Below are 13,054 nucleotides of genomic sequence, written 5' to 3'. Positions count from 1 at the left end.
GCTCTAAATTCATTTACTTAATAATTTTACCTGATGCTAAAACTGATTCAATTACCTCTAACAATCTAGCAAAAAATAAATTTTTATTAGGGTTTATACTTTTATCCTTTACTATTCTAGAATGAGGTCTTATCCTCTCCAGGTTTTGAAGGAAATTTAAAATGTTCTATCTTCCCTGGAGAAAGTGTCATGAGTGAACTACAAGCTAAAATCTAGGGGTCCTCGTGTCTTTGGATAAGGAGTAATTGTTCTTCTTTTCCTTTTCAGTTTCTTCTTTGTGGCATTTGTGGAATATTGTGCGCCAAAAAAAAATCAGGACTTGTCGTAAGTGTTTGATTTGTTTGTATTGTGCATTGAGGTGTATGAAATGTAAAATTCTGAAATAGAAATGATGGCTAGCCAGCTCTCATATACTGAATATTGCTAGTTTGAAGCAAAAAAAAAAAACTGACAAATAAATCCTGCCTTTTCTGTTTTCAAAGAAAACCATCAAAATTATTAGAAACTATGACAAAAGCCCACCGATGTAAAAAAACTTTAATAAACTCTTTAAATATCTGAATATGTAATCTTTAATGACTGCTACGGATGACAGTCTCTAGTTTTCCAATCTGGAGACTGCCAGACAATCGCCTGAATCCTTCAGTAAGCTCAAGTAGATAAAGCTTCAGCCCATGAGAAACATAACCATTTAAATATGGAACTGGGCCTAAGGATTATTGGCTTCCTTTGACTGTGAAGCAAGTTTTGCGAAGCAGCAAGACAGCTGTGTTGCTATGGTTACAGTTTAATTCTCAGAGATTTATTTTATTTTCTTGTATTACTGTGAATGCACACGTAAGTGTTTTCAGATGTTTTGTGGTACTATAGTGGGTTTCTGGGGTATGGAACACACTCCCAGTTAGCTCTGATATTGGCTGGATGAGCCACACTGCATGCTGAAGTGTGGATTCCCCATCGCCTTTCATGATTTTTCATAAGGGTTTGGAAATAAGGAAAAAGTGTGGTTTATTTTACCAAGTATTATGGGAAAGAACATAGACACAAATTGGCAAAATTAATACTACACAGGGACCCTAGGAAGTACACTTTGAGACTAAAAAGAGTTTTCCAAGGTGAGGCCAGTTATCTGAGCAGATCAGGGAATGGGAAGCATTGCAGTTATTTTTATTTGACCCCTTTTTCTAATCACATCTTTCTTTGTGAGAACATCTATTATGACAAAAAGGCTAAAGCCCTCACTGCTTTAGACAGCAATTTTAGATGTAATTTTTTAAAATTACATAAAGGGAAAAATGAAACCTTTAGAAAAAAATGTATTTTTTCAGGCTTGTAACTTGCATTTATGATTCTCCCATCATTTTTTAGACATGGTCTTCATTCTTCTTATGCCCTTCCTCTGCGAAGACTCTTTATGACTATGTAGGAACACCTCCTTGGGAGAAAGCAAGTAAACAAGCAAGGAAGCATGACAAAAAGAAAGAGAAAGAGAAAAAAGAGAGAAAGAAAGAAAGAGGAGGGAGGGAAGGAAAAAATAAAAAAGGAAGGAAGAGGCTTTTTGTTGTTGTTTTATATAAAGGCAATAGTGGCACTTCTCTGTCTTTCTCTTACAAATTACAAGGAAAAAAATGATGAAATCTGATTTTTTTAACAAACTACCACCCAGGTGGTAGCTGTACCTACTATTAGAAGGTACATTATCCTGTGTACTTTCTAAGGTCCCCATTGATGGCATTTAACTATCAAGATTTTCTACATTTTAATGAAATTTAAAAAAAATTTCACTCCAAATATATCTGCAGTCTAGAGTCTCCAACCTGGTGAAATTTGAAAATAGTATATGGTTACAGATTTAAACATTTTAATTCCTGGATAAGATTGTTTTGTTAACACATGTTAATGAGGTGTCATGCCTTTAAAGAATTAATCAGAATGACATCAGCAAAGACATGGGCTTTCCTGTGATAGAAAACTAAAGGTATTGTCTGCTTTCTCTATAACAATAATTAATTATTTGAAGCTAGATTTTAATATCTTTCCGTATTTTCAGAGAATGAGTAAACACCAAAATATATCCCCAAAGAACAGCATGACATCCAAATCTACTTTAAAATAAAATATAATTGGTTAATTCTACTAGGCATCTTGAGCTACAAGTTCACACTTAGTAGGATGATTTAATTATTTGGTAACTGATCTTCAGTATTATATTTAATCAAGTATAAAAAGATTTTACCCATTCATTATTGGATTTTTAGCTCTGATGATATTTACAGATGCAATAAGGAATGCTGAATTAAGTTGAAGAAATGAAATTAACTACTTGTAGTTACTGACCTGACATATTCTCAAGAAAGCCTTCTCCAAAAATCTTGGCTGGGCTAAATTCCTCTCCTCCCTACTCCTAGGGCAACCCATATATCCCTTTCTTAATATTTATCATGCCATGTTAAAATTCTGGATCTTCTCTTTCACAAGATTTAACTATTCTCAAGAGGAATTATTATGAATGATTGATTGTAATGCCAGCAGCTGCTGCACTCAGAGGCTAACAGATGCTAAGTGCTCAATAAGTGCAGGCTACACTCAACCGTCAATGAAAAATAATATCTGATAAAATAAAATTAAATGTTAAAGTGAGTTACAAAGCTGTTTGACCTGGGGAATTACAACAAAGGAGGAGATCAATAAAGTCCAAGTTAGGACTTAATTTGTGCCTTTCATCCATGAGTCTAAGGAAGAAGCAAAATTATTTCCAGGAAATGAAAAATGTCACTGATGTGGGAATGAGTAACCCATATTGAAGGACAAGAGAGGTGACTGGAATAAGTCTGTGTTCCCAAGAAGAATGGAAATTAGATTGCATAATTCAATTAGTATCATAGTATAAAGTATCATGAAAGCCCATAGAAGAATTTAGACCAGATGCAAAAAGAAAATATAATTATTAAAGTTATTTGACTAGTTAATTAAATTTATTAAATATTCACAAAGTATTTACTTCTCAGAAAGCATTATTCTTGGTTCTGCCAGGGATCCTATGGTAGTTGTTGGTTAAACCCCCCTAGCTCTATTAATAGACACCGAGATTCAACCAATAGTAGGACCAAAAGCAAAGCCACATCATCTGTTTCTCCAAAACGAACAAACAAACAGTATTTTTGAAATGCCTATTGTATATTCTTCAATGATGATAGTGCCACAAAGTAATAAAATATTTGTAATATATAGGGGTCAGTTCATAGGAGTCCCTAAAGTACTTGCTTAGGAAATACATGCACAATGAAATATGAGTGAACTTTTTTTTAAAAAAAGAGATTTAACTAAATTTCCTAAGCTCACATAGGTAGGAAGATATAAAGATTTGAAGTTAGGTGGAACTAATGACAATCCAAAGAGAAGCTATTGAGATATTTTTGAAGGACTGACACAGTGAAAGTAGATTTGGAATCAGAAAAATCTGGGTTTGGTGCCTAAATTCAGTGTTAGCTATTGACCATTCATTTTTCTAAAACGTATGTTACTATCTCAGAGGCTTGCTGGGAGTGTCAATTGAGATGATATCTGTTAAAGTTCCTAGCATAGTAGCACACGGTAGATGTTAAATAAATATTTAAATCTGAATCTACCTAGACGATAAATTTTGTTTGCTTCAGAGTTTTCATAAGCTATATCCTTGGCTTTAATATAGTCAGCTATCAATTTCTGAAACACTGTGGTATACTCCCTCTGTCTACTGTGAGTCAGAGTGAATAGAAACTTGGCAAAAATAAAAATTTTAAAAAAATCTCCTGTCCTCTGTGAAGCACCAAAACCGCTTATTCTTCTTTATTGTAGGTTAGTCATCCTTGACGTGCAGCCGGACAGGGCAACTGTGTTCTGGTCAGGTTTGCCTTTTCAACTTTAACGCTGCCTTTCTTTTTCTTATCAGATGATCCTCTTTTCAGCCTGCTGTATCTGTGGACTCATTGGGGGCATCCTGAATTTTCAGTTCCTCCGGGCAGTCACAAAGAAAACTTCCTCCCTCTACCCTCTGCACCTTGCCTCCATGTCTCTCGCGTGCATTGGGATCGGGGGCTGCACTCTCTCTTCCTGGCTCACTTGTCGACTAGCCAGTTATGAACAAAGAAGGATGTTCTCAGAAAGGGAGCATTCCCTGCATCACTCTCATGAAATGGCTGAGAAAGTGAGTTTTGTACCTTTTCCTCTCACTGCTAGCACATGATGAAGACTGAAGTCCACTCTGGGTGAATCAACTTGAAACTTTAGATCACAATTTGAGGAATCAGATTTTATACGTTTGGCTCTATTGGGTTAAGAATAGAAATTTTATTTTATTTTTCTCTGCAATTCATGGGTACACCTATTTTCAACAAAATTTTCTAGTCTGTCTATTCAAAAACACAGTGCTTAAAATAGTATTTCATAAAATATTGAATACCTTATAAATATGGATTTTTATGTATTATACTGAGGAAAAACACAGATACTAAATACACTCTCCACTCAATAATGCCAGTTTTAGAAATTGCATGAATTCCCTTTTCTAGCTCTTCCCTTGTTCTATTAAGGAGATGCATTTGATTATGTAAATTTGATCTTCAAGTATAAAGGGGCTTTTTAATAAGGTGACAAAAAGCCTTGTCTATCAGTGCAGATATTACAGTCCATATAAAGCTTCATTTAATTCTCATCTAAACTTATGCATATTTGGATAGCTTTGCCTGTATTTTAAACAGTTGTCCTTGCATAATTGTTTCATGAAACCCATATAAATAGGAAGTTAAATTAATTGTATAAAAGGACAAATGGTATAGTATGATGTCTGTGTTTCTATTACATTTTGCACATATTCCTTAATTCGGTTTCTCCTACTGGATCTAGTAGAGAAGAGAGGAAACATTTGTAAAATAAACTCACTAAGGTAATGGCCACATTATATTTTGCTTCATATCATGGAAATAAAATTGCATAAGCACAGAGAAGTGATAATAGCAAGACTTACTGCACATCTCTTTATAATGTTATTTTGAAGGAAAAATATTTATTCTGTAGCGTTTCCATTTTGTGTACAATCTATACATTCAAATAAGGAGAGCAAGTGTTCTCAAATTGACTCAAGAAGCAATTTTAAACAGAGCTATGCATGTCCTTCATGAAACAGTTAATAATATACATAGCAAGACTCCAGTAATTTAAAGAAATGATTGTTAAAAATAGATGACCATTTTACATGTATATATGAATAGTGGCTCTTTTGTGCTTTATTTTATACTAGTCTGATTTAGTTTTCTGTATATATTTGTGCAATATTTATTGTATGATTGTTATATTTACATTAGAGATTGAGGGCTATTGAAATAACCGACTTGCCCAGCTGCCCGGTGGTGCCCCCGACACCAGAGTTACCTACAAGGTACGCTGATTTCTAGGGAGTTACCATGTTGTAATGTCGCTGCAGAAAGCACCTCCCCTTCCAGAAATCCATGATGTCAACAGATCAGTCTGAACTGATGTTGTTTAATGTTGTTTCTCAAAGTATCGCTTTCGTAAGCGCTTACTTTGCAGAGCTGACATAAACCTACATGGCCGAGTCTTGCAGCTTGAAAGTTGGTTGAGTATTTAAAATACTCAGCCCGCCTATAAGCATCCAAACACATTTCTGCTTGGATGATTCATGACTCCTTTTATTGTCTGCTACTTCATGGTTCTGACTCAGTATAATCATTCATGGGCCAGAGTTTTGTTTTTAATAATAGATATGTCTGGATAAAGACAAACTGTGTATTTTCCTCATGCTAAAATTGCTTGAGAAGATGGCCAAAGTTGGACACTAATACAGTAAAATTTTGGTATGAAAAGATTCTTCTTGTAAAATTATCTTATGTGATACATTTTAAATTTAGTTCCCATGTTTCAAATTGCTAAAAATAAATAGTAATGGTTCTTGGTTTGCTCAAACAAAGTAATTGCACAGACAGAAAGTCACATGGATACTATGGCCCATTTGCAGAAAGCCCATTTGCAAATAGTCACATTGGTCCAGCCCAAATTTAAACCACAATCTTCCTATTAAATTAAGCATGCCTATTTGCAAATTTTTTTGCAAACTGGAGACTCACTCATTTTAAAACGAATTTTCACTCTTCTTTCCTATCAGTGATTTTACTGTGTTTATGGTAGAGTGAATTCGGTTAAGAAAATTCTTTTTTTGTAAAATTTTAAAAAATTGTTTTACTAAATTCTGCAATAAAAGGTTAATATAACAGATTCACTTTTTATCATTTCTAAGCAGTTTTTGAGTGGAAAGTCATTGTAGAAGGAGAAAAGGCACCTAACGGGTTTATGTAAATTTATTAGAAATTTGATTTTTCTCCTAGTAGGTAAAACAGGCAAAGTAAATTTTGTTGAAGATCATTGGGGGTGGGGGGTGATTCTACCTATTTTGCCATCAATGGTGAGTTCCTCAGTGAAGCCTCAAATCAGATTTCTGAGCTATAAACTTAACTCCAGCATATAACCCTAATATATTTTCAGATTTTTCATCACATACCTCTCTAGGAGAATTTCACCATGTACATCTCTAGCAGATTCTCCAAACAGAGCTAGATAGAAATAGATATAGAAATAAAATAATTAAGAAAATAATTTCCACTTGTAATTTTTTTTTCTGCTCTGTTGCAAATAGGCTTGTTCAAGCATGGAAAGATGCTGCCAATTTATTTTTAGATAATTTTATCAACATAATTTTAGTATGGTGCTCTAACCATTAAAATATGAATGGGCTTCATATCCTATCACTTTTTATTGTGTTGGGAAGGGTTTAATATTTAACAAAACATATGAATTAAAAGCATCAAAATTTTTCATAATGTATTTCATATAATCGAAAATGAAACTTTCAATGCTAGTTTGTCCTTTGCATCTATATTTTCAGTGCTTTTCTATATAGTTTTACTTATTAACTTTTTAGTAAGTGATCCATTAAAAACATGTTAAGAGACTTCACTGTTTTTGCTTCTTACTGGAAGAGTGATAGTGTCATGAAAAACAATCTTTCCCACTATGATTTTTTTAGTGATCCATAGTTACAAATGAGCGATGATGCCCTCGTAGGCCTTTTTCTGTTCTTAGCAAAAAGGCCACACATTTTCCTGTAGAATAAAGGTCACCTCTAGAATGCATTGGCACTTTGTTGACACGCTCAGCCGAGTCTACGCATTAGAAAAACTTGCGCATTTAACCATCTTCTTCTTTCTAGGCGAGGTGTTTCCAAAATTGAGTTGAAGAAAGAAAGAGGAAACTCAGGAAAGTGGGGAGAGAATGGACCGTTGTTGTGGATAGGATATTTTGGTCTAACTGACTCTTACTTCGGCATTTTCATGTGCTCCAAGATGCCATGAAATTTTATTTCCTCAAATATAACAGCAATATCCTTGTCTTTCCCCAAAACTTAGCAAGTTTTTCAATGGATTGAAATTTCTGTTTTGCAAACTCATTAACCAAAACAATGTCTTACTCCGAAAGCGAATTTTAATTAATCATGTCATTTTTCTAACAGGAAATGACAGACAACATGAGCAATGGAGGACCACAGCTGATATTTAATGGAAGAGTATAATCAGTGTTTTAAAGAATTGAACCCTTTTTAGGATTTTCATGAGGCAATGAGACACCAAAGGACTAGAAAATAAAACAGTTTTTGCATTTGCATTTATCTCTCCTGAGCATCCACTAAAATTATTCTTCCTGAAAAATATATTGCCTCACTGGTTTCTCCACCCTTTTTTATGGGGTAAAAAACTTTCCAGAAACATTCTAGTACAATAATTTGAAGAGGCTTTCCAGATTGTTCTAAAGAAGACTTTTCAGGAAAAAGAGATAATAAAACAGAAATAAAATGCATATTCTATACAAACACTCTTTGACTAGCATGATTATTATATTTGTAATGACATATTTCATATGAGTAATTGAAAAGTGCAAATATCAAGAAATAAAAATAACTTATTGATGTCTTTGTTTTGAAAGACAGATGGCTTCAAGGATGCTACAATTCAAAACCTCAGTAATGCCTTGTTATAAAAACATTGTAATTATTTTCAACTTGTGAATGAAATATATTTCATAATTTATTTGTAAATGACAAAAAACCTCAAGCATAAAAAAGAGACTTTTTAGAGAGAGAGAATACTAATCTATATGGTATTTTTGCATTTTTGCACAAACAGTGAAAAGTTATATGTGAATATCATTTAAGAAAATAAACATGTTTTGATCATACTGTGCAGATTGATCTGCATGTTCATGAATGAGCCTAAGAATAAAGTATGTGTGTGAATGTGTGTATATATACTGTAAATATAGAACATGTATACAGCATATATTATAGCATACATGAATGTAAATAGGTATTAGAAAAGAAATTGTGATGCTGTGGGGGTATTATTAAGATTCTACTCCAATAGAAATGGGAAGGCAATTGCTCAAGGCTCTTCTATGCCCACAAAATCACATGTTTAATTTCTACTAAAATTGCCCATTTTTCTTCTTTTAATTAGGTTTTGTGTAAATATCATTGTGGGTGATATTTATGAAGATGAGTGATCTGAATAGTGTAGTATACAGATAGACTACTTATTTGACTATTTCACTATGATTATAGTATTTATGTATAGCAATTAAAATTAATTTATAAACGAACATGACTTTAATGACATACTTCCGTATTTATAAAGATATCATGACTTAAAATTATTGATGATATTGATATTTCAAACACCTTGCAGTCCAGTTAAATGATACAAAAGGGCAGATGATGTAACCCCCCAACAATGAAGTTATAATTACCTTTGCTGTAATCTAATTTAGGTGTTTTGTTTTACGATTCTCATGAAATAATATAGGCAGTCCATATATAAGAAAGCCTATATCCAAAGATCCTGAAAGAATTCTTTGAGGAAAAAGTGAAAAGCTAGGCTAACATTTATATAGCTAGATTCAATCCTTTCCTCTAATAATGGAATGTTAAAATAGCAAACAAGAACAACACATATAAGTGAAAAAACAACATATATCTGAATATATTTATCAGAATATAACCTCTGGCAACAGACAAAGAAATCTATTATTTTTAAATACATAACTCTCACTATATTGTACACTTTTCTTTTTCCCCAAATCTAATCAATTTTCAAGTCATTTTTTATGAGTTACTTGTTGAACCATAGGTAAATTAAAATATTTAGTGTTCAGTATGCGAATATAATTTATAAACAAAATGAGTTGTAATTATGCTAACACAGTAATGATAATTCAAGTTAATGAAAATTTGAAGGTCTTTTATAGCAACATAATCATCATTTAACCTATTTAAATCAGCTCACTTAAAATTCTGGCTGTCATCTATTCAATAGAAATAACTGGACTCTGCTTGTTTGGTGCACTTTTTGAAGTCTCCCAATTCCTTTGGATAACTTCATTGCCTAGTAGATTACAGAATTTGTCCATAAATGCAACCTCATATAATGAATCAACATCATAACTATTCATTCAATGCCACAAACAGGCATGATCTTTGCCAATGAAAATCTAAATTACATCATGAAGATATTTGTGTGTGTATGGTCCTCCTGAATTCATGCAAGGATGTAGTTTTGTACTGAAAGAATAAACACTGACTCTAATTTTCAGTAGCATTTCTCTATAAACATGCTTGTTCAATACAAAATTATAATACATCAGAAAAATGTTGTAATGCCTTTTGAACTGATCTATAACATAACACATTAAAGGACAAAAGGAGGCATATCACTGCTTTGATGTATAGTTAAAAAGAGATGCCATCATCACAATTATTCAAATAGTTTACAGTATATGTTTAACCAAGTATAGATATATTTTTAAATATGATTATTTCTACCTAGTATTTTCAGAATTGAGTTTAGAATGATTTACTTGGGATGTGCAGCGATTCTTTTTTAGATAAGTGGGGGATGTTAGGAAGACATTGTTCAAGTGCTTGAAACTTTAATTTGGACAATACATTGAACCACATGCTGGAATGTTTTAAGTGACTACCTTATAGTTTTAGTATGAGCCTACCCTTGGAAGAAAGTAAGGTGATACTAAATTAGAAAAACTGTGTGAAACTGGAGTGGTGGTATACTTTGGACCATATCAAATAGGTAGAGTATTATAAGCATAAAAGAATAAAATTGGGCTCGCTTTGGAAATTTTAAACATATATGTGTATGTGTGTATATATATATGCATATACATACACATATGTGTATATACACACACACAATGGTTTGGAAGTGGAACAGGAAATGATAACTCTACTGACATGTCTATAATAAAATGATGTGCTTTGAAACTATATATGGTGTTGGCTTTCTTTTCATTATAATACAGAAATACCTTCCCCAATAGCTACATGAATAAATGTGCTACTCTGAGAGTGGCAAGGGATGGCCTGCTGTGAATGAGGGGAAAGAGACAGTCACAGATGAAGGATATAGAATTAAATAAGAATATTATTTGAGATACAAAAGCTAGAATATGTTCAAGTATAGAGAGAGACTGGTTGAAGCCATCAAACAAAACGATTATAATAAGAATGTGAAGTCCCTGAGGGCAAGAGAAAATAAGACACAGATCATATGAGACAGAATTTACTATGGTAGGACAGAGACTGCAGGTGATGTCACAAATTAAACCACAATATTTAGAGAACCCTGAAGGCCTACTTGAGTTTGTCAAATTGGTTGTTACTGGCATTTGGGCTGAATAATAACTTATTATGCAGACTGTCCCACACATTTCAGGCCATTTAGCATCTCTCATCTCTACCCACTAAATCCCAGGAGGACACTCTTATCATTTTAATAACCAAAAATGTCCTAACAAATGTTTACCTGTTTCTTTGGTAGGGAGATATTAGCCAGTTAAGAACGACTGAGGAAATCCTTTGAATGTAATCCAGAGCAGCCAATTTTAATGCTACCTATAAGTGAAGACTTGAATTGCTCAAGGTCATAAACTCACTGTTCTAAGGTCTACCTACACTGTCTAATATGGTAGCCACTATCCACATGTGACTATTTAAATCTAAATATAAATTAATTAAAACAAAAGAATATTTTTGTTTTTCAGTTTCTCCATCAAACTAGCCATATTCAAAGTGTCAAACAGACATATGTGGGCAACAGTTACAGAATATCCCCATCATTTCAGAAAGATCCATTAGATAATGCTAGTCAAAAGCACATAGAGAGGAACTTCCCATTTCCTTCAGTCCTTGTACAAGTTCTTGCACAATTAACCAATTATCATTACAATTGAAAATATGAAAAGAGTTAGTAAATACTCCATGGAATTTGAAAGGTGATGCACCAATTATAAATCCATGAACTGGGCAGGGCGTAGTAGCTTACGCCTGTAATCTCAGCACTTTGGGAGGCTGAGGTGAGTGAATCACAAGGTCAAGAAATAGAGACCATCCTGGCCAACATGGTGAAATAATTTTATTAAAGCTATAGCTTGGTTTTTAAGCAATATATTACTTGTGAAATGCAGTTGCATTCCTAGTAAAGGACTCTTGTATTCAATAAATTGTTTTCCTGGCAAAGGGAGTAAAAAAGAATGGTGAAACCCCATCTCTACTAAAAATACAAAAATTAGCTGGGCGTGGTGGCATGCATCTGTAGTCCCCCCTACTCGGGAGGCTGAGGCAGGAGAATCACTTGAACCTGGGAAGTGGAGGTTGCAGTGAGCCAAGACAGCACCACTGCACTCCAGCCTGGTGACAGAGCGAGTCTCTTTCTCAAAAAAAAAAAAAAAAAAAAAAAAAAAATCCATAAACTGAGCAAAACTTGTAAAAATTAGCAAATGTGGTAGAACAACCCATAATAAAGTAGAAATTTTTTTAGAGATTTCACATTTAAAAAGTTCTGCTCAGAAAAATTCCACTAAATTATTAAATATTATATGCTTGACAAGCAAAATGAGATGTTGTGTAACCCCTATTTTTGAATATTTTTACTCGACCTATTACATGTGTCAAAGGATACCCTGCATTTCTTGTGTTTAGGGATGTGACAATAACAAATACATGGTCCTCCACTTTATTCTTTGACTTAGTTCAAAAATGGTGTATTTAAAAACCTTATGTCCCAAACTATTTTCAAAGATTATTTAGCAAACATATTTCAGAAACTTAGAGGAGCATCTTAAGTATCATTTAGTTAGAACACTGTTTCCAAATAAAATGTCAGAAGTTGGCATCACTTCACTCTTTTCTTCTTTTAGTCATTTTTTTCTGGAAACATATATAATACTTCTTACTCAAAGTGTATGACAGCCAAGAAATTCAATTATTCCAAATCCATAAATCACAGGGTGTCAGTTACTCACAGCAAGGGAAACCAATTCAGAAATTGCTGGAAATGTGGATGCCTAGCAAAATTATACAGAGGAATTTCTTTTTTACTCCCTTTGCCAGGAAAACAATTTATTGAATACAAGAGTCCTTTACTAGGAATGTAAATGCATTTCACAAGTAATATATTGCTTAAAAACCAAGCTATAGCTTTAATAAAATTATTTCAATATTTTAACACTTCAATATTATTTACATCAACAAATTACAGTGAAAAGAGACTCCTTCATTTTAGGCAGAAGGCCTTCATTTAGTTGGAAATCTTGCCATCTTTGCCTTTCTCCACATCAACTACGGACTATTGTTTTCACAAGATTTTCTTCACTGAAAGGCTCCACCTTCTTCAGCCACACAATACATCGCAAGCCTTTCCCCAAAGCTGAAAGTCATTATGCCACTGAAAATCGCCAAGAAGACTCTAGAACTTGCCTGAAACTTCACAGAAAAATCTAAAATGTTGTTAAAATTTCACCAAGTGTTGTATTAGCTGCAAGTAATCTCATAACTGCTCCTTAGTATCCAATCAGGGTGTTGATCTCCACCTAATCATTCTACAGCATCCATCCCGGGAGCCGGAGTTGGAGTTGGGGGGTGTGGTACACTAAAAGAAAT

At 33.5% G+C, this 13,054-nt stretch overlaps 1 protein-coding gene across 6 annotated transcripts in view; it reads left to right on the top strand.

Annotated features, from left to right (window-relative positions):
- Positions 1-10,381, top strand: part of TMEM196 (transmembrane protein 196) — a 54,197-nt gene extending 43,816 nt beyond the window's left edge. For 4 of the 6 annotated variants that reach the window (XM_063606193.1, XM_008978720.5, XM_008978721.5 and 1 more), the window contains exons 2-5: positions 268-324; positions 3,932-4,186; positions 5,343-5,416; positions 7,562-10,381. In XM_063606193.1, coding sequence (XP_063462263.1) covers positions 3,932-4,186; positions 5,343-5,416; positions 7,562-7,568 — 336 coding nt within the window. In that variant the 5' untranslated portion in view covers positions 268-324 and the 3' untranslated portion in view covers positions 7,569-10,381. The remainder of the gene's footprint in view (positions 1-267; positions 325-3,931; positions 4,187-5,342; positions 5,417-7,561) is intronic. The other 2 variants (XM_008978723.5, XM_003825030.6) reach the window with 1 other exon arrangement.
- The last annotated feature ends 2,673 nt before the right edge of the window (positions 10,382-13,054 follow it).

This window comes from Pan paniscus, chromosome 6, assembly GCF_029289425.2.
Source record: "Pan paniscus chromosome 6, NHGRI_mPanPan1-v2.0_pri, whole genome shotgun sequence".
In the NCBI taxonomy this organism is placed as follows: Eukaryota; Metazoa; Chordata; class Mammalia; order Primates; family Hominidae; genus Pan; species Pan paniscus.
Note: the sequence above shows the minus strand (reverse complement) of the source record. Positions and strands in the feature narration are given on the sequence as shown.